Here is a 22192-nt window from a genome sequence, read left to right as displayed (position 1 = left end):
GACTTCACCTCCTCTAGGGTCACAATCTCTCTCCCAACAACAAATGACTCAAAAAAGTTCTCATATGAATGTGGAAGTGAAACAAGCAATATCAAAGCAGCATCTTCATCCTCAATCTTAACGTCTATATTACGCAAATCAAGTAAAATAGTATTAAGTTGATCTAGATGATCCCTAAGAGACGTACCTCCTTGCATACGCAAGACAAACAGCTGTTGCTTCAAAAGCAACTTGTTGGTGAGTGACTTCGTCATGTAGAGACTCTCCAACTTCGCCCATAGACCAACTGCAGTGGTTTCATCTGCAACCTCCTTGATCACATCGTCTACCAGGCACAACAAAATCGTGGAGTGAGCCTTCTCCTCCATCGCCTCCAACTCGGCCTCATTAGGGCCGCCTGCCGCTCCACTCTTATCACTCTTGACAAGAGGTTTCCAGATGCCTTGTTGCTTCAGCAAAGCACGCATCTCTATCTGCCATAGCCCGAAATTGTTCCTCCCCGTAAACTTATCAATCTTTGAGTACATCGTATTCTTCTTCCCAAAACCCTAACACTGATTTTAATCTCAAGCTCTGGATACCAAGTTTGTTGCAACGGAAGCGATTAAGCAAGCAATAAACACAAGAAAAAAATAAGAACACACAAGATTTAACGAGGTTCACTATCAATGCGACAGCTATGTCCTCAAGGCAGGGGGAAAGATTATTTCATTATGAACGAGATGATCTCAATTACAATAGCCAATATTCGATTGAATGCAATTGAATCTCAAAGACTTTCTCTAATCTCCTCTATTGTGTGTTTGACTAATCTTTCTCTAATATTTGTGGTAAAAAGCCCTAAATATGAAATAACATATTTATATGAAGTCTAGAATACAAGTCGTAAGTCGTAAGTCGTAGAAGAAACCGAACGAAGTAAATCGCCCTCGCGATTCGCGAACAAATAGAGCCTAGCTCATGACCCGCGATTAGTGTCGCGACTTGCGACGACGAGTCGCCCGCGACGCGAGAAACGCGCCTCGTCGCGACCCGTGATGATGGTCGCGACTCACGACCAGCACACCTTCGCAAGTCATCTTCTCAGAGAATCTAACAATATCTCAAATGACTATAAATCACAAAAATGACGGTCAAAGTAGAATTTGTGAATAGTATAAAATCTCAAAGTGTAAGTAACAAGTAACAAGTAAAAAAAAAAACGGAAGAAGTATGTGAATATCCAAGATGGAGTTCATAATTTTTAGCTAGAAGTTGACTGTTCTCTTACACAAAATTTCCAGAGACTAATTCTAGATTTCTGGGGTCCCTCTTTTTGAATTTTTACCCAGCTAGAGTATGCCGACTTTTCACCATCTTTTATTTTTCTTTCTTACTCTAGGTTCTTCAGGTTGAGGATCAAATGAAGGAGCTGAAAAACAACTATTTTCTTCCACTGTAGGTTCATTCTCACCAAAACAAACTCTGTGACACAAATGCTGATATTTTTGTTGCCCTTGTTAGCCATCATAAACTACAACCCAACAACATTAGCAGCAGATCATCCTTACTTCCATTGCTACTGCGCCAGCAACAACTCCTATTTTGCATCGCGAAATGATCAACTCCTTACACTTGCTGATGATGTTATGGGCAATGGTGGTGTTTACAGAGATTACGACGAACCTTACTGTATCGGACTCTGTCGTAAAGATCTTATCTCTTCTGACGCCTGTCACACCTGCATCAACACCACCGCCTCCACTGTTGTCCGCAGTTGTCCTGCACACAACGCAGTTGTTGCTTGGGGAGTGGACGCAGGCTGTATAATCCAATGCGACGACCCATACTCAGGATCAGATACCAGTTATACCACCCAACCTTTAAATTATTCGTTTAATACTACCACTATATCCAAGAATTACCTAACTCAGTTTGATCATACAGTAGCTAACTTAACATCTAAACTTGCTGTCAAAGCTGGTCTTGATGGATCTCAGCCTTCTTTTTTTCCTTTTGGATTTCAGTATATTCAGTACTTTGCTGCTGAAGAAGCGAACTTCAGTGATCGTCTGACAATCTATGCAGCTGGGTTTTGTGTTCCTAGCATGTCTAAGAGTGATTGTACTGACTGCTTGAAAGCCGTTGCTAATCAAAGTACTGTGAAATGTAACAGAAAGCAAGGAGCTAAGATTTTTACGGCGAATTGTGTTCTGCGTTATGAACTCTATCCCTTCTATGAAAAGTCTGCCACTGCAATATCTGTTTCTCCATTACCTCCGGTTTCTCCCTCTTCTCGGAAAAGTTTGTTTGCTGCTTATCTAATATCAGTTAAAAAAAGAAGTTTCAGAATATAATATATGAACAAGTCCTTGCTATGGTTGCTGTTGTGCAGAGGGTAAATCGTAAATCAGAAAGGACAGCTAAGTTTACCATTGTCCTAGTTATGGTTGCTGTTGTCATACTATTAGTCTTCATAGTTGGTATTAGGATTTTCTTGAAGAGAAGAAGGCAATGTTGCGGCCAGAAAGGTGAGTAAGTGGAATAGAGTAGTTGGATTCATTAGTTTTGAACTGTTTAACAAAAGTTATATTCTTATATAAGGCAGGGAATAATACAGTTTAAATTGACTAGTAAGATAGAATCATATTAATTATATGCTGCAAGAAGGTGGAATTTTTGGTAGGAAAAAACTTACAGAATCGGAGCAGAAAATGTTCTTCTATTGAGCAGAAATTATTTCGTGTCATTGAACTCCTGGCAAGTTTCAATCATATTGTGTACACCATTGTAAAATTCTGAATTGAAATTAATGTGCATGTTACTATTCTCTTAGTGATCACAAGATTCACGTATCTCACGACCACTGTTGGCTCTGAAAATCAGTCTAAATCTGATAACAAGTAACACTGAAATATACACTTACAGATGACATAGTTGGAGTTGATAGCACCGAGTCATGCTTAGAGTTCAGCTTTACAGCAATAAGAGCTGCAACAGATGACTTCTCAGAATCCAACAAGCTTGGACAAGGCGGTTTTGGTGTAGTTTACAAGGTATGACATCTCTCATCTACTAAATGATTTGAGTAACCTAAAATTTTAAGTGTATGTATTATATGCCAACATATATATATATAGGGAAGGCTTTCAAATGGCCAGCTAGTTGCAGTTAAGAGGCTAACTCGTGCTACTGCACATGGAAATGCGGAATTCAAGAATGAAGTACAGTTAGTGGCTAGGCTTCATCACAAAAATCTAGTTAGGCTCATTGGTTTTTGCTTGGGAGCTAAAGAGCGTATTTTAATCTATGAACTGGCGCTCAATGGAAGCTTAGATCACATTTTATTTGGTATTCAACCATACAACTTATTTGTCGTACTTTATTTCATTACCCAATGGTATACTGTTTTGTGTCAATTCAATTTCAATTTCTTGTGGATGCTTGATAGATCCAAACAGACGGGAGGATCTAACTTGGAAAATCCGTTACAATATCATTGAAGGCATAACACATGGACTGATTTATCTTCATGAAGAATCTCAGTTGAGGATAATTCACCGTGATCTAAAAGCTAGCAATGTCTTGTTAGATGAATCAATGAATCCTAAAATATCTGATTTTGGGACAGCTGGATTGTTTGTTGAAGACCAGGAAAGTGCTTCAAGAATTGTTGGTACCTAGTGAGTATCATATCAACTACGATTTACTATCTTTATTTGTAGTAGCCCTGGACTATTTGCTTATGTATGGCAGAGATTTTTCTTAATATACTATATTTGATATTTTGCAGTGGTTACATGCCTCCGGAATATGCAAAATTTGGGAAGATTTCGACAAAGATTGATGTGTTTAGCTTCGGTGTGTTACTCTTGGAAATTATTAGTGGAAGGAAAAATGCATCATATGGCAACCCAAAGCGGATTGAGCACCTGTTAAGCAAGGTGAGCAACTCTGTATAAACTAACAACAATGACATGATTGACAACAATAAATATAGAGTACTTGTTTTTTCCAATTTTCTGAGAACTACTTTGCGCAGGTATGGAAATGTTGGGCATTGGGACAACTTGGAGATGTGATAGACCCGATACTAATAAGGGAAAGTGGGCAAGCGGAAGACATAAAGCGATGCATTCATATAGGATTACTCTGTGTGCAAGAAACAGCGGCATGCAGGCCTACAATGACTGAAGTAGTTCTTAGGCTTGAAGGTTGTTCACAAATCCTCTCTTCTCCTTCAAAACCAGCATACTTTATGGGGATTTCTAGTGATGAACAAAGTGTATCAACAAAGGAGAAAATTCTTGTATCGAGGATAAATGACTCAGACACAGATTATCCAACATATGGCCAGACTTCATTATCATCTGCTGGTGCCTCATCAGTTAATGAGGTTTCTTTCACCCATACATATCCTACAGCTAGATGATGATTTTCCGAAATTCCAAGTGACTTGATTCCTTTGGAGAGCAAAAGTAGCATTATCTTAATCTCCTATAGTCAAAGAGAGTTTAGTTCTTCTGATCCTTCAGCAAATGTAAAGGCAAACTCAAAGTTTAGCACACCTACCTTGGATCATTAATAGAGAAGATATACAAGTTTTTCTTTGAATAAAGCTGATGTTGCTCTTCTATAAAATGTACTACTAGTGTTTCTTCTTATAGAAAATGTATGATTGATGACAAATGTCTCATGAATAATCTGCATCAATATATTACTATTGTCTGATCAACCTTAGCTATGAGCATCAATTTCGATATAATCAAGTTGAGTGCTGTAGATTGTACTAGGATCATGTACTAGGAGTAGATTTTTTCATAAAGTTTCACATCCTTGCCAATGATGCAAGTTATAACAGTAGTTGTGAAGGTTAGAAGTGTTAAGTTTTGTGCCTTGAAAAATTCGTCATGTGCTGTTTCATGAGGCCCGTGCGATCGGATCGGGCGGGTACGGCCGATCGGACGCCCGTCATGAACACAACCGGGCGGACGTCGCCTGATCGGGCCCGAGACATTAGTATTTTGGGATAATTCGACCACCCGATCGGGTGGCTGTCGCCGGACGGCAACGCGGTTTTCGATTTTTCGATTTTGAGTTGTCTTTTAGTGTTTTGTACGGGGTTCCTTATGTTATAAGAGGGCTTCTTGGTGTACATTGTTATATACACAACTTTAGAAACACTTTTAGCCTCTGGTAAATTTAGGACTCCTTGCATTAATCTCTCTGGTTTTCTCCAAGCTCTAATCCTCCATCTGTGGACGTAGGTCAAATTTGACTGAACCACGTAAATCCTTGTGTTCTTTGTTTGTTCATCTTTATTGTTTTCTCACCTTTATTATTTCATTGATTTTGTTCCGCAGTAAATCAAACTACAACTTGTTTCCTAACAAGAAGTTTGTATTCCATTGAACTTATAGGGTACCCAACAAAAGCATATATATGGAACTCTCCTTGCAATAACCTTTTCTACCTATCCAGTTTTAGTTAGGGGGGGGGGGGGGGCATAGTTTTTTTTTTTTTTTTTTTTTTTTTTTTTTTTTTTGACATCAGATAAACTTGCATTAATAAAGGGGAGCATAGTTTTGACTCTTTAATTTATGTTTTATGAGCTACACATAAGATAATCTGAAAGCATAGTTTTGGCTCTTCCATAACATATATACTGCACTGACATGACCAGATAAAAAGAAGTAAAATTTAGCTTGTTGTAACAGCATTATCGTGTCGATTGGATTATGCCATGTTTGAAAAGGTCAGAAGAACAGACGAAGGAAGGTAGGTGAGTGGGTCACTGGATTGTTAATGGTATGTCATGATTTGTATATCTTGTCAAAAGGAAAATATAGAAATTGGTCTACTAGTCAGTCATGATGTGATTAAATATGTTGAAGATTCAGATAATGATCTTATTATCTTAACCAACGTTCCTGAAACGTTTGTTAGCATTTGCTTCCGAAGACTAGAACAAGTCTTTGTATTATTGTATACAAAATAATTGCTAGAAAGTGTTGTCTTATTGCTGAACATTGGATAAATGCATTCAGTCTTACATTGCGGTGTTGCCCTCCCTGACCTTATATACAAAGCAAAGCACAAATATCATTCCACATGCATGATCACAGCACCACATAATTGCATATATGGACTGAATGGAAACACCAACTTAGCAAATGTTGGACACTAATTACATCTAATTAATCCCATATATCTCATCACTTCGGCACTCCCCCTCAAGCTTGGAGCGCGAGGAAGCAACACCAAGCTTGGACAATATATATGATTGCTGACAAATGTTCATAGGCTTGGGAAAGAAATCAGCTAGCTGATATTGGCAAGGATTATATTGGGGTTTTGATGCTTCCATCTGCTATATCTTGTCCCTGAAAAATTGACAGTCTAGTTCAACATGTTTAGTCTTATATATCATGATGGACTAAATTTGTTGCTATGAAAGTGCAGCTTTGTTATCACACTTAAAGTATCACAGGACTCGGTTTCTTCGATCCAAGATCATTGAGCGAGTTAGTGAATCAAGTAACTGCATGTGCAGTTAAAGCTAAAGCCCTAAATTCTTGATGATCTAGTTAGTAGTTACAACTCCTTGTTTCTTATATTTCCATAAAATGGGTGAAGCACCCAACATTAACAACACAAAAAAGACAGTTGTTGAGCTCCTAGTCATAGTGTAGTCTGTTAGTAGTGCTGCAGATCTAGAGGCCAGCAAAATTCCTTGTCTTGGGGATGCATTTAAATAAAATACCTGAGTACACTTTTAGCAGCTTGCATATCAGCATATGTGAGATAGTAGGTTTTTGCATAATTTACCCCCTTAATCCCATGTAGGGAATGAAAATTTTGACGAGGAAAATAGGACGGCAAGAGTGCAAAACTTTGTATACTATGAGAGAAGAGAGAACTAGTTACTAAACACTATAAAGGAATATATCACATTCCTTCCTTTCGGCCCATACTTATTGTAACTATTCATTGTATATTGGGCCTACAGCTTTTATTTAGGTTTACTTTATCATCATGTATATATATAGTATTCCTCTCTCTTTTCTAGGTTAAGGTTGTATATTTTATTTCACTCATTAATACAACAGCTCAAATATCCACAACATCATCGTATCATGCGCCGTCATATTCATCCCTAATACTGGGAATCATCATTTTGTCACTCAAGTTTTCATGGTATCAGAGCGCGTTTCTCGATAAAGCCTTCATTTTTTTTATCATTAATCTCCGTTTTACCCACTTCTCCTTCTTTCTTTATCTATCTTCATCTTCCCCAGTGAAATGGAAGAAACCCAGAAAATAGACCCTTCACATACCCTTTTTCTTCATCACGCAGACCACCCAAGTTACATCCTATCACCTGAACCGTTAGATGGCAACAACTATAACCAATGGAAAAGAGCCTGCATAATATCCTTGAAAGCTAAAAACAAACTGGGACTTGTTACTCAAAAATGTCCGAAACCCAGTAGCACTTCACCCAACTTGAACCAGTGGGAACGATGCGACAACATGGTAATATCTTGGTTGATTCACTCTATGACCAAGGATATAGCCTCAAGCATTCTTGTATTGTAACACCTCTGCTGAAATTTGGTCTGAGCTCGAGGTTCGTTACGCTCACATGAGTGGCACGAAAATCTATAAAATACAAAAAAGAAATCTCCAACTTTTCTCAAAACAATCTCTCCATCACAAATTATTTCACCAAACTCAAATACCTTCATGATGAATACATGGAAGCCATAGATTTACCAACCTGTACTTGCGGGTCTGCGCAAGCTTTTTCTCAACTCATTCAAGATCAACATCTCATGCATTTCTTAATGGGTTTAAATGAACCGTATAACACAACAAGGGGTAACCTTCTCATGAAATCGCCTCTCCCTTCTGTGAACCAAGCCTATCATGCTCTTCTTGAAGAGGAGAGACAACGAGAAATTACGGGTTCATCTACCATTGACCCAGAAGCTTCAGCTATTGGCCGCTTTCAACAAGAAATTTCAGTCCTCCTTTAACACAAAACCCAAACTCAAACTCATGACCACCAAAGAAACCCACAAACCTTCACAAACTACAGAGGTAATACTTTCAAGAAAAATAATTACTATTGTGACCACTGCAAATGCCCAGGACATTCCACGGAAAGATGTTACAAGTTGAACGGTTACCCACCAAACCACAAATTTTATAACAACAATGGTCAGAACAATGGAAAGGGGAAGAAAGTTGTGGCTTACTGTCATGGAAGCCAAGAAGGAAATGAGACCGGAAATGCGAGTGACCAACACATGATTAGCCAAGATCAGTACAACCACCTCATGGACATGATACAAAAGCAAAATGTCAACAATGGAAACACAAAATCGAACAACCACGACAGCACATCTACCGCCATGTTAGCAGGTAAAGTCCTTTGCTCTATGATTTCTATTACGCAACCCTTATGGATTTTGGATAGCGGTGCCACCGACCATATCACTCCTCACCTTTCCCATTTCACTACATATAAGAGAGTCACCGGCCCTCAAAATCACATAAGCACTGCTAATGGCCATCAAGCTGAAATTAAACACATTGGTAGCGTTAGATTAAAACACAATCTTATTTTGCATAATGTTCTTCATGTACCCGATTTTCGCTTCAACCTCATCTCAATAAATAAACTCACCTCTCACTTAAACTGTCAAATCTCATTTTCTTCTTCACATTGTTTTATTCAGGACCATTCAATGAGCACGCCTATGCTTCTTGGTAAACACAAAAATGGGTTGTATTATGTGGATACACAGTTGAAGAAAGAAGATGATCTTTATAATACCAATATTGTTGCTAATAGTACTGTTCTGCCTTTTGTGGAAAGTAGTGCAAACAAACTTTGTAATGGGGCCTCTTTATCTGATCAAAACTCATATTGTAATGTTTCACACATTCCTAGAAATGAAAAGTTTTCTCTTTTGCTATGGCATCTACGTTTGGGACACCTCCCTTTCAATAAACTGCATTTAATACCTGGCATGCCAAGTGGAACATTAAATACTCACATTTGTCATGTTTGTCCCCAAGCACATCAAACCCGAAAACCCTTTCCTACTAGCAGTATCAAAACCCATTCACCTTTTGAGTTAATACACATCGACACTTGGGGCCCATACAAATATCCAACACACGCGGGCCACAAATACTTCTTAACGATTGTGGACGATTTTTCTAGGTGCACTTGGACCCATTTAATGCAGTCCAAAACGAATGCTATTTCTATTATCAAATCTATTCTTGCTTATGCTCAAACCCAATTTAATACCAAAATTAAAACTATTCGCACCGATAATGCTCAGAGTTATGTGAAGGATATGCAAAACAATTTTACCGAGAAAATGGCATTGAACATCAAACTAGCATTCGTGACACCCCACAACAAAACGGCGTTGTGGAACGCAAGCACCGTCACCTCTTAGAAACAGCCCGAGCCTTACAATTTCAATCGAACCTCCCCATTAAATTTTGGGGTGAGTGCATCCTCACCGCCACTTATCTCATAAACCGTTTTCCTCTTAAGAGCCTTAAACACAAAACACCTTTCGAAGTATTCCTCAAACAAAACCCAGATTATTCCCACTTACGCTCTTTTGGGTGCCTATGTTATGTTTCTACTCTCAAAAAGGACCGACACAAATTTTCTCCCCGGGCCACACCTTGTGTTTTTATGGGCTATCCAAATGGCCAAAAAGGTTACAAAGTTTTGGACCTTGGTACTGGGTCCCTTTTCACAAGCCGTGACATTACTTTTCATGAAAATATATTTCCATTTCACTTAACCAATTTTCCACCCACCTCTAACATACCCCACTCATTCACATTGGATCCCATTTATATACCCACTTCTTCTGATCCTTCTGACATAATGCCAACTCACACCACTCCCCCTCTTAATGAGACACATTCTCCCACTACCTCACCCTCCTCCCCAACGGTTTCCCATCTCTCTCCTCACTTAACTCATTCGGCCCCACTCTCTCCCCCTCCCAACATTCCTCCCTCTTCTCAGCCTCTCACACCTCCATTATCCACCACTACTTCCTCACCCTCACACCTCCCTGACCTCACTCTTCGTCGGTCATCTCGCATCACCAAACCTCCCTCTTACCTTCACGATTACGACACTACTCTTTCCACATCCCTTATCACTGGTCATTGGTGTAACCTTATTCCATATTCTGAGTTGCCTAATAGATTTCATGCTTTGGTCTCTACTATTGCTTCTAACCATGAACCCAGGTCTTATTTTGAAGCTGTTTCTAATCCCGCATGGCAACAAGCCATGCAAGCTGAACTTACTGCTCTCTCCAACAATGATACTTGGGACTTGGTGGATCTCCCAAAAGGTAAGAAAGCGATTGGAAGTCGCTGGGTTTACAAGCTGAAGTTCCGCAATGATGGCACTATCGACCGTTACAAGGCCCGCCTCGTGGCTCGCGGCTTCTCTCAGATCCCAGGCATTGACTTTGCTGAAAAATTCTCCCCAGTGGTCAAAATGACCACCATTCGTTGTCTCATTGCCATTGCCGCAGCTCGTTCTTGGCACCTTCATCAACTCGACGTCAACAACGCCTTTCTTCACGGCGATTTGCACGAAGAAGTTTACATGAAAGCTCCGGACGGATTCCCTAATCCTCATCACCGGGTTTGTAAACTCAAAAAATCCATTTATGGTCTCAAACAAGCGAGTCGTCAATGGTTCGCCAAACTCACCGGAGCTCTTCTCTCACAAGGTTTTTCTCAGTCCAAAAATGATTACTCTATGTTTATCCACCGTCAAGACAAAGATCTCACCATCCTCATTGTCTATGTCGACGATCTTCTTATAACCGGCAGCAACTCTACTCTCATAACTCATCTCAAACATTTTTTGGCCACAACCTTCAGTATCAAAGACCTTGGGAAAGCTCGATATTTTTTGGGATTCGAACTTGCATATCTCCCCGAAGGCATTTCTCTCACACAACATAAATTTACCCATGAACTCCTCACTGAGCCCAATCTCCCTCCTCCCAAACCCGCTGCTACTCCTCTTCCCCTCAACCTTAAAATCAGCCAAGATGATGGCAACCTCATCCCTGACCCTTCCGTTTATCGTAGCCTCATTGGCAAACTTAATTTCCTCACACACACTCGTCCCGATATCTCTTACGCCGTTCAAACTCTAAGCCAATTCATGCAAAAACCACGCACTGCTCATCTCTCTGCTCTTTATCACCTTTTATCCTACATTCATCATACTCATAGCCAAGGTATCCTCCTTCGCGCCATCCCAGCCTCACCCTTCAAGCCTTTTCCGACTCCGACTGGGGTAGCTGTCCCGATACTCGGAAATCTTTAACCGGTTACGTATTACTCCTTGGTGGCTCCCCCATTAGTTGGAAATCCAAGAAACACAGCACCATTTCAAAATCTTCCTCCGAAGCCGAATACCGTGCCATGGCCCATGCAGCCGCTGAAATTACTTGGGTCGTCCGTTTGTTATCTGAGATGGGCCTTACTTCTCTTATTCGGTCACTCTACACTGTGATAACCAATCCGCCATCCATATTGGCAAAAACCCAGTGTTCCACGAACGGACCAAACACATCGACATTGATTGCCATTTCACTCGTGAAAAGGTCCTTGAGGGTCTCATTCAGCTCACTTATCTCCCCACTCGTTCTCAGATCGCCGATATCTTCACCAAGATTCTCCCTTCTTCACAGTTTCAGGAGTTGATGTCCAAGCTGGGAATGGTTGACTTTCATTCTCCATTCCAGCTTGCGGGGGGTAAAGGAATATATCACATTCCTTCCTTTCGGCCCATACTTATTGTAACTATTCATTGTATATTGGGCCTACAGCTTTTATTTAGGTTTACTTTATCATCATGTATATATATAGTATTCCTCTCTCTTTTCTAGGTTAAGGTTGTATATTTTATTTCACTCATTAATACAACAGCTCAAATATCCACAACATCATCGTATCATGCGCCGTCATATTCATCCCTAATACTGGGAATCATCATTTTGTCACTCAAGTTTTCACACTATTTTAAGAACCAATTAATGGCAAGTGTTTTCAACCAAGGATATCTTGGCCTGGTGTTTAAGATTGAAGTACTGTATAGGTTACAGGTTTGAATCCCCCTCCCCTTCTTTGTACTTTAATACTGCCTTTGTTTCTCATATGGATCAAAAAAAAATTCACTTTTGTCATTTTGTGTATCCTAATATAAAGATGAGTCAATCAACTTAAAATTCTTGCTTTTGCTTTCATACCGAGTTACTTCATTATTGCTTGGCCTAAACTCGAAAGTGGATTTGTTTTAGGCTTATGTTGAATCTCTTCACAACTAGATAAAGAACATAATGTGCAAATGATTTCTTTTCCGATGTTTCAAAAAAGATTAATGTTTTGCAATTATTTTGTTTACCGTTCTCAATGTGGCATGAGCTTAATTAAATTGCTTTAAAGAAGCAAAGTTCATTTTACCAAGGCTAACAGTGTGTTTGGTTCATTTTTAGTAAAGGAAAGGAAGAGAAGAGAAAGGAAGGGAAGAGAAAAGAATGGAAAAGGAAGGAAAAAAAAACTTAACTTCCCATGTTTGGTATAAATTTTCTCTTTCCTTCCTAATACCCCCACTTTTGGGAGGAAAGAAAAGTGAAATTTTATTAAAGAGTCTTTCCTTTCAATTCCTCCCATTTCCTTTCACTTAATTTTTTTTAATGAACCAAACATTGGAAAGTAACAAATTTCTTTCCACTCCCTTTCTTTTCCTTCCAAATCCTTTCTACCAAACAAGCTGTAAGACAATTTTTTTTGGGTTGTCGACTACGTATTGTACTATCTAGAGTCAAGAAAGATCTCCCTTTGAATTGTACATACAACCATCAATCCATCATCCAATATGAAAATCTAGAGAATCCTACAAGTATTAACTAGATCAAGTATAAAATTCTGTTTGCTCATTTCAGATAGAGTACATAATATTTTCCTCTCTTGCTAGAGTAGAATTTTTGTATTTTCCATATTCATATGGTTACGTCCTTCGATTTCTAAAATAGCGTAAAAAGAAATTTGAAATATTGCTATTTTTAGAAATGTCTTTGTTAAGAAAATCAAGTCAAATTATATGCTAACACAACAAAGTCAAGAAAAACCTTTGAAATCATTTCAATATTAGACCCTAGACATCCATTAATTTCTCAGTGTATGCAAGTTGTTACATGCATACATTTCTTAAGCTACATTGAGGTAGTGATTACCGCTTGACTCATGGGCCAAAAAGAGCGCAAATAAGTACATGGACCCAAGTGCACGTAGAGCATGGTACACCCTCTTCTAAAATTGTTATTATTTGCTTCCTTAAATTTTGCAACTAAATATTCCTTTTTCAAATTTGAATTTAAAAGGTACATGTTCTTTTACCTTAAGCGTACATGTTCATTTACTCTATGTTCTTTTCATTATAACCTATGTTCTTTTATAAATACAGATTTAAATGTTCTTTAATTTTAAGTCGTGTGTTCTTTTTTAAAGTAGAAAAGTTGTCGAAAAAGACTCATGTTCTTTTATATAAATGATATGTTTTTTTTGGGTGCACAATGAGCATGGTGCACCCTGGTGCATAATCCACGCTTTGCAAAAAGAGCAAGGAAAAACAGAAACATTGCAGTCAAAATGTCAAACGAAAAAACTGTTAACGTAGCTAATAAGTCATCAAATGATCAAAGTAAACAATAAACTCTTTTTTTTTTTGTGTAAAGGAAAACCGTATTAGCAATAAAACCTAACATCAAGATTCTGAAGTTTTTTTTTTGAAACAAGAACAAGCTCACAGAAGTAAAAATTTCAATAAACATTATAGCACCAAAAACAAAGTAGACACCTTCCTGCATTTTTTCTTTCCACAAGAAGTCTCCAAGAAGATGCAGTTTTGAAACTTTCACTTCCTGTGGTTGAGCTCGGTGATCCTGCCGTGGGCTCAACGACATGAGAGTTGACACAAGGCCTAGCAAGGAAGCTTTTTAAACATCAACAAAGAATATTTACCATGAGAATAATCAACGAGGTAATAGCAATTCTAGTGACTGCAACACTATATATACCAACACTAAGAGCCTCAATAAATCTGAGCTACAAAACTCCCTATTCCTCCATCATCATTCCAATTTCCTGACTATCCAAAAGTCAGTTCGGAAAGCTGCAAATTTCTTCCATGGAATTACTATTTTCATATATGTTCTGTGTTTGCCTTCTTCATTCGTTTGCCACAGCTCAAACTAACAAGAACATCACCTTAGGTTCATTCCTCCAAGCCGGTGAACCCACTGCATCACAGGTATCTCCATCTAAACACTTTGCTTTTGGGTTCCAGGAGATTGAACCTGGAAATTTCCTCCTAGCCATATGGTTCGACCAAATCCCCGAAAAGACCATAACATGGTCTGCCAATAGAGACCATCCAGCACCATGTGGATCAAAAGTAGAACTAACTACTGATAGAGGCTTGGTACTCACTGACCCAAGTGGGCGCCATATATGGAAATCTAAGCTGCCAACTGGAAACAGCATAGGAAGAATCAGCTATGCAGCCATGCTCGACACTGGCAACCTTGTGCTGGTTTCTCAAGCTTCTGCTATACTCTGGCAAAGCTTTGATGAGCCAACTGACACTCTTTTGCCCACTCAGAGACTGAGCCTAGGTGGGCAGCTCCTCGCTCGTTATACAGAGAAAAACTACTCAGGTGGTCGGTTCACATTCAAGCTACAAGACACTGGAAATCTTAATTTATTCACTACAGATTATCCTCTTTTCAATACTTTGAACAGCAACTACTGGCCTTTTGAGACTAATGGGTTCGGATACCAGGTGGTATTCAACCAGTCTGGCTTGTTGTACCTTATAGCCACAAATGGCAGCATTTTTGCTGAATTGTTCCCCGGCGATGAATCTGAAAACCAAGCTCTGTATCAGAGGGTGATACTTGAATATGACGGTGTATTAAGACATTATGTCTACCGAAATCAGTTGTCTAATTCAACCAGGGGCTGGTCAATCAAGTCCTTTGTTCCTGATAACATCTGTACTGCTGTTGTACAGCAAATGGGTAGCGGGGTGTGTGGTTACAACAGCTACTGCAAGTCAGGAAATGAAGGAAAACCACAATGCATTTGTCCTCCAGGTTACGCACTTGTAGACTTAGATGATGAGATGAGTGGATGCTTCCAGAACTTTCTTCCACAGAGCTGTGAAAAAGAAGCATCACAAAAAAAGAATCAGTTCGATTTCAAGATCCTGAAAGATGTAGACTGGCCACTGGCAGATTACGAGCATTTTCAGAATGTTACCATCGATTGGTGTAGAGAAATTTGCCTGGTGGATTGCTTCTGTGCAGTTGCAATTTTTAAAGGTGGAGAAACTGCGGACTGTTGGAAGAAAAAGCTACCGCTCTCAAATGGGAAGAGCGCCAGCACTGTCGAAAGAACAGCATTCATCAAGGTTAGAACTAGTGGTGGGTTCAACAGTGGAAGGCGGTATAAGAAATCTAAAAGGGTGTGGACATCATCATTAGCTACCTCGGGGTCAGCAAACATTATTTTTCTTGGTATTATTATCACTGGATTTTCCTATAATTTATATCGTAAGAACCCCAAGATAAGCAGGAGCTACAACGTCCATTGCTTTAGCTACAAAGAGCTTGATGAGGCTACAAACAAGTTCAATAAAATATTAGGGCAGGGAGCTTTTGGGGTGGTGTACAAAGGTGTTCTCAGTGACATATCAGGCTCTCACACTATTATTGCTGTCAAAAAATTAAACTCCCTATCACAAGATGCGGATAAGGAATTTAAGATAGAAATGAAATCAATTGGTCACACGAATCACAAGAATCTGGTGAAGCTCCTAGGATTTTGTGAGGAAGAAGAGCACAGGTTGCTTGTGTACGAGTTTATGAGCAATGGAACTCTATCTGACTTCCTCTACCAGCTTCCTAAGCCAGCCTGGGAGAAGAGGTTGCGAATTGCTCAGGACATTGCTCGGGGACTCTCCTATTTGCATGAAGACTGCAGCACCCGGATCATCCACTGTGATATAAAACCACAGAACATACTTCTGGACGACAATCATAATGCCAGGATTTCAGACTTTGGATTGGCAAAGCTTCTGAGGTTGGATCAGGCCCATACAAGTGCTGCTCCAAGAGGAACAAGAGGATATGTGGCCCCTGAATGGTTCACAAACATGCCCATCACAGAAAAAGTGGATGTTTATAGCTTTGGGATTCTGTTACTAGAGATTATTTGCTGCCAGAGGAATGTGCAATTTGAAAACAATGAAGAGGAAGGTGTTTCCCTACTCACTGACTGGGCCTTCGACTGTTATCAAATGGGAACAATTGAGAAACTTGTCAAAGACGATACAGATCCTCTCAATGACGAGCAAAGATTACTGGGTATGGTGAAGATTGCTATCTGGTGCACTCAAGATGACCCTAATCTCAGACCTGCGATGAGGAGGGTCATAGAGATGCTTGAAGGACTCGTTCAAGTTTCTGAACCTCCATGTCCAGCCTCATACTCCACTTCATGGATGGAGGCTCTTTCATTGTCCAAACACCTTCAACATTAGCCCCATAATAGTTAAGGCATTCATATTTTTCATAAATTATGTAGTCATTTGACTATGATGCTCAATCTTGTCTGAAAATTGTGTGTAGATTTCCATCCCCGCTGTAGCAATGGCGTAAAACATGTAAGCTGGTATGTGATATCAGAAATAGATTTGTAGCAACCCATAGTCAGTTACGATCTACGTAAGAATGCAAAATATTGGTATAAAACAGGATTCCCAACAGAACTCCTCCTCCCCAACCCCCTCCCAAAAGAACCACACCCAACATAAAGGCCTACATGGGGCTTTTTTCTGGGCAAGCTGTAGAGAAAGCAATTTTGTCACATAGGACAAGAAACACAAGGTCGCAAGACAATTCATTAGAGCTAATAGTATATTTTAATGAAAAGTTCGGGGAGACAGATTCACTTGAGATCTGAGTATGCATAGTACTTTCAACTTTCAAGATTCACATCAGCTCCAGAGTCAGAAACTTGCACACGCATTCACACATATACACATATAAGAGACCAAAATAAAAGAAAAGAAATCATAGCAGGTGAAGCGATGAATGCTATGTTCTAGCTGTGTTCCTGTGGTCCAGATTTCTGATTGTAATGAACAAAGTACCATATGTAACGTGCGTGCATACATTCATTATATCATAGTCTATGTTAATGAAAAGTTAGGAAAGAGATACTTGAACGAAACTGAGTATGCATATTAATGTCTAGATTCACATCAGCTCCACACACATGCATACATGCGCACACACACGTACACATACATACACACAAAGGTAGCCTAATATATAAAAAAAAAATCATAGCAGGTGAAGTGATAAATGCTATGGTCTAGCTGCGTCCGGTGGTCCAGATTGCTGACTTCTATGCCAATTCTGTCATATCTGTTTAAGTTTAACTTATTGAAAGTGATAAGGGCAGAGCGGAAGTTAGACAGAAAAAGAAAGCCAGAGAAGTGAGAGCTAAACTTGTTCCTCAAGTAGCTGAAGAGAAATGGTGGGAGCCATAACCAAAATGCTTCAGATTTAAGAGTACAAAACAATATAATCTTCGTCAACCATGAAACGAAACATTACTTATGCAAGGAAAAAAGGAAGAAAGATTCAGATGATCAGAAATTAAATAGATCAATTCCATAAGTATTTTCTTTTCTCTCTCTCGATTCATAATATAGAGTATTCAAACAGGAACTACACACTCATGATCACAGAAATGACAGTGTGTGGATGGCAAAACACCCATGACATCAACTTTTAACATGACATACCCCAGTCGAGCATAAAGCAACCTTACCTCATTGAAGTTATTGATGGAAAACCTTTCACGTCCCAATAATAGCAAAACTATGCATATCTTTTGCAGAATCCAGGAATAAGTTCACCAATAATCCTTGGGAGCACAAATCCCATTTGAATTATGATGAAAGCGTTTTGGATCTCGGACAATGATAGTAGGCTTCTCAATCAATGACACAAGTTTCATCACCTAGTAACAGTCGCCATAAATTCTGAGGTTCTTTATTATTGTAATTGGCATGCGACTGCTAGTCACGAGCAAACCAACAGCAGGTGCTAATTTCTTGCTGCGCTTATTGATCATAGGTACTTCAACTTCCTCCTGTGCAAGTTAAACTCTTTTGGGGCAGTAGTCCAGCTTCGTGAACTTCTCCAAATGATTTATTCCAATTTTGCATAGATCTTAGATTGATTTGGCTGAGTAATGAGACTGATCTCCTATTAGGCTACTGCAAAGCAATACATTATTTTCCCATGTTCAATCAGACTACATCCAGGTTTCCCAGCCCGATACCTTTCATGATCAGAGACCTAATCTGGAAGCATATATTCATTGACCAGAACCAGAATATATTCGACATCGCATTATAGTATCTGTGATTTACTTCCTTCCTAGTTCTACATAATTGTGAATCTTACAGGCACCAAAAAAGGCATACCATATGCCAGCATTTGGTTCCATTGGCAAGCTCCTAATCAGCCTAATCGCACCTTTCTTAGCCTACTAGATCAACCATGCATGAATACTTATCTATCCTAGGGTCAACCCCAAATCTAAATATATCCTCAAAGTATATCCTTCCTTCCGAAATGAAACCAACATGACTTCAAGCACCTAATAAATGAGTGAAGTTAACATGAATAGTTGAGTTTGCTAGTTTCGCTCACACAACCACTGCGATTTTCCTAATTGAGATTAAGGGTTCCTTAGTAAGCTGCTTGAAATAATAGCGTGCTATTACACAACCCTTGCCTGTTTAAATATACCAAATTCAGTACATTAAAGCAGCCATAGTCGCTACAAAAGGATTTTTTTAAGTGAACATGTCTGTCACAATTAAATTACTCTTATATTGTTTTATGTAAAGACGAAGAAGCTAATTCTATTTTCATTTTCTTTCCTATTTACCACGTCAACGAATAGCTTGATCAGGCATAACTCCAACTATCATCATTGAGGCTTGAGCTATAAACACCCACAGCAACTTCGTTACATAACACACTAAGAGCATTTACAGCAAGAACAGAATTGTAAGTAACCAAGTTACGCACTTTCATGCTATCAAACCAAAATACAGGCAATGATCTAGCATACCCATTTCCCTATAAATGTTTATCAAAGCATTAACAACCTTTGTTTCACCAACTATATTGAATTTTCACAACAAACTCATGAAAGCATCTACCTTCATACAGAACTCCATTAACCGTACAAAAAGAAACAAGACATAAAAGACTAAAAGAGTCACCTCATTATGCTTAACTTCGTTTCACAAACAGTTTGCGTGCGTAATTTTCGAAACACCCAATTTAACATGAATTGAATCCAATCGATCACCACTAGTGTATCTAAATACTCAAAGTCGCGGCTTGATTGGTGGATGCTTGGAGCGGTGCAGGCGTGCTGCACGCAGCGGTGGTGCTCCGATCTCCTGGATCACCATTGGCACTAATTACATTGTAGTAGTTGTGTAAAAGGCTTCTGTAGCTAAATGTGGAGTCATAATGGAGGTGTTGCACAGATTTGGGAATGAATTGGGTTTTTTTTTAATTTCAAAAATCAAAAATTGTTTTTCCTCCTAAACTAAATCCCTTTTATAGGCATTTTATTAATAAAGAAATATGAATGTCTTACTAAAATTTCTTTTGGGAAATATTTGGGTGTTAGTATTTTGTCTAATAAGTTAAAAAAAAAAAAAGGGATTATGTTTCAATGTTAATTAAAACAAAAGACAAAATTAGGGGGTGGCAGCTAAGTTAATTAATATTGCGGAAAGAACTACTCTTATAAAGTATGTCCTAAACATTTATCCTCTTTATGCAATGCAATCTACACTTCTGCCTAATTCAATACTTGATGACATGGAGAAAAGTTGCAAAAAAATTCTTTAGAATGCCACAGAGAAAAAACATTATTTGCTTGGAATGAGTTGGGACAAAGTCAGAGAACCTATTCATAGGGGAGGTTTGGGTTTTAGGAATTTAAAAAGTTGGAATATTACCTTTATGGCCAAGTTAGGTTGGAGCTTTTATTAAAGGTGAACAAAAATTATGGATAAAAATTTTGACTTCGAAATATCTTAACAAAGTTTCCTTTATGAACTATGCTCATAAGAATGGAGATTCACCTTTGTCGAGTAATATCCTAAAGGGTAGGGATGTTCTTCATGATGGTTTAATTCATGGAATAGGGAATGGAAATGACACTTCATTATGATTTCATAAATGGGTAGGAGAAGAGGAGCTAATAAAATGTGTTGTGCAAAAAATTCCGGATTATTAGAACATTGGAGTGTTAGTAGAATATTTCGAAATGGACAATGGTGGGTGGATGATATTAAACCATATCTACGGGAAAGTTTGATCAATCTCATTATATCCACACCTATTCCTTCTAACACAAACAAAAACGAAAAGTTAGCTTGGGGGCCAAGAAGTTCTGGAAGGTATGATATCAAAAGTGCTTATAGAATAGTTTCTCCTCCTAATAGTTATTTCCAACACTCTTTAATTAATTAGAAGAGGCTTTGGAAAAAATGCTTTACCCTATAAATACACCATGTTATTGTGGCATCTTTGCCACCAAATTCTTCCAGTTGTTACAATTCTAAAAGATAAAATTCCTAATCTTAATCCAAATTGTGCTAGATGTATTGATAAAGAGGAGGATCATATGCATGTTTTTAGGGACTGTTGCAATTCTAGGGCTATTTGGAATAGGGTTTTAAACTCAAACAGACATATTGACCAACCTAGTATGAAGGTGTTCATGAATAGTGATTGGAATACTTGGATGTCGCTTAACACTGGAGGTAACAAAGATCGGGTGATGGTGTTTGGGGTAACTGTCTGGCATAGATGGAAAAATAGAAATGAGGCAGTGCTCCAGCAGAAAATGAGGCATGACTCTTATGTTTTTAATATATTAACAACAGATTTGGTGGCCAACTCTAACTCTTTTCAGGACAAAAGGAAGAAGCAAAGTATAGAAGCTAATGTGTCATATGGAGGCTTCCTCAGACTGGTTTCTACAAAATCAATTCCGATGGCTGTTTGAAATCAACTACTGAAGGCAATAGAGGAGGGGTAATCAGAAAGGATGATGGCAGCTGGTTTTGGGATACTCCTTTATAACCCAAGCTAAGGACCCAACACATGCAGAACTATTAGCGGTAAGAAAGGGCATTGAGCTAGCCAAAGACTTTGGACTGCAAAAAATTGAGGTAGAAATGGATGCCTTAATCATTCATTATCAATTGCGGAAGGAGGTGGAAGACAATGAAATGCATGAGTTGGGAATGATTATACAAGAGCTCAAAGCTGCAATTGATTCCTATTTTGAAGCCCAGTTTGTTCATGTAAAAAGGGAAGCAAATATGCTGGCTCACAAGTTAGCATAGTTTTGACTAGAAATGAAGGAATATTCGAGAATTCATGTACTCATTCCAGACTATGTTAAGGAGAGCTTGAAAAAGACCTGCTTGGTGCACAGGTTGAAGGAGCTTAGGAGGTTGATTGTGATACACGTTGGATGGTTGATTACTTAAGATGGAGCTTTAACTATTTTGATGATGTTTTTATATATAATTTTGTCTATATGTAGTGGAAGGAACTTTAGTGTTTGGCAAGTTTGGAACAATGTCTGTAAGATCATTATCTAATATATATAACTACTCGTTTGTTTTAAAAAAAATTGTGTAAAGGAAAACAAATGGCAAGCTACAAGATCGAAAATCAACAAGTCAGGAAGAAAGGTGAAAGAAAGAAAAAGTAAGATTGATAATAAATCTGTAAGTCATATATGATAGTAATTGAATAATCTAAAGAAATCAAATAATAAAAATGTGTGTTAAAACTCAAACCCACGACCTCTCCTTTGAGATATAGATACTCTAACCAACTAATCTACAAGTTCATGTGATATCCACACAAACACCCCGAATGGGGTTGATGAGAGTTGAACTCCCGACCATGAGGTTGGGAGGTGGGAGCTCTAACCATTGGGCTCCCAC

General features: G+C 38.7%; 4 protein-coding genes and 1 long non-coding RNA gene across 5 annotated transcripts; 4 read left to right on the top strand and 1 right to left on the bottom strand.

Annotated features, from left to right (window-relative positions):
- The first annotated feature begins 1475 nt into the window (after window positions 1-1475).
- On the top strand, window positions 1476-2336 carry LOC130591151 (cysteine-rich receptor-like protein kinase 25). The gene has a single exon (XM_057394081.1). It carries the CDS (start codon window positions 1476-1478, stop codon window positions 2334-2336), a length of 861 nt encoding a protein of 286 aa, XP_057250064.1.
- LOC104907761 (cysteine-rich receptor-like protein kinase 44) lies at window positions 2333-4703 on the top strand. Its single transcript, XM_057394309.1, has 6 exons — window positions 2333-2510; window positions 2908-3035; window positions 3120-3330; window positions 3431-3662; window positions 3773-3923; window positions 4022-4703. The coding sequence occupies exons 1-6, from the start codon at window positions 2357-2359 to the stop codon at window positions 4409-4411; spliced, it is 1266 nt and encodes a 421-aa protein (XP_057250292.1). The 5' UTR covers window positions 2333-2356; the 3' UTR covers window positions 4412-4703.
- Window positions 4704-14245: 9542 nt separating this feature from the next.
- Window positions 14246-16660, top strand: LOC130591150 (G-type lectin S-receptor-like serine/threonine-protein kinase LECRK3). The gene has a single exon (XM_057394080.1). It carries the CDS (start codon window positions 14246-14248, stop codon window positions 16658-16660), a length of 2415 nt encoding a protein of 804 aa, XP_057250063.1.
- A 961-nt stretch (window positions 16661-17621) lies between these two features.
- On the bottom strand, window positions 17622-20093 carry LOC130591271 (uncharacterized). Its single transcript, XR_008969070.1, has 2 exons — window positions 19430-20093; window positions 17622-18409 (listed from the first exon to the last, which is right to left on the bottom strand). It is a non-coding gene; the product is annotated as an uncharacterized LOC130591271 (long non-coding RNA).
- Window positions 20094-20739: 646 nt separating this feature from the next.
- On the top strand, window positions 20740-21237 carry LOC104907759 (uncharacterized). The gene has a single exon (XM_010696742.1). It carries the CDS (start codon window positions 20740-20742, stop codon window positions 21235-21237), a length of 498 nt encoding a protein of 165 aa, XP_010695044.1.
- Window positions 21238-22192: the final 955 nt, after the last annotated feature.

This window comes from Beta vulgaris, chromosome 4 (assembly GCF_026745355.1).
Source record: "Beta vulgaris subsp. vulgaris cultivar EL10 chromosome 4, EL10.2, whole genome shotgun sequence".
Taxonomy (NCBI): Eukaryota; Viridiplantae; Streptophyta; class Magnoliopsida; order Caryophyllales; family Amaranthaceae; genus Beta; species Beta vulgaris.
The sequence above is the reverse complement of the archived record's forward strand: the minus strand, read 5'-3'. Positions and strand labels throughout refer to the sequence as shown.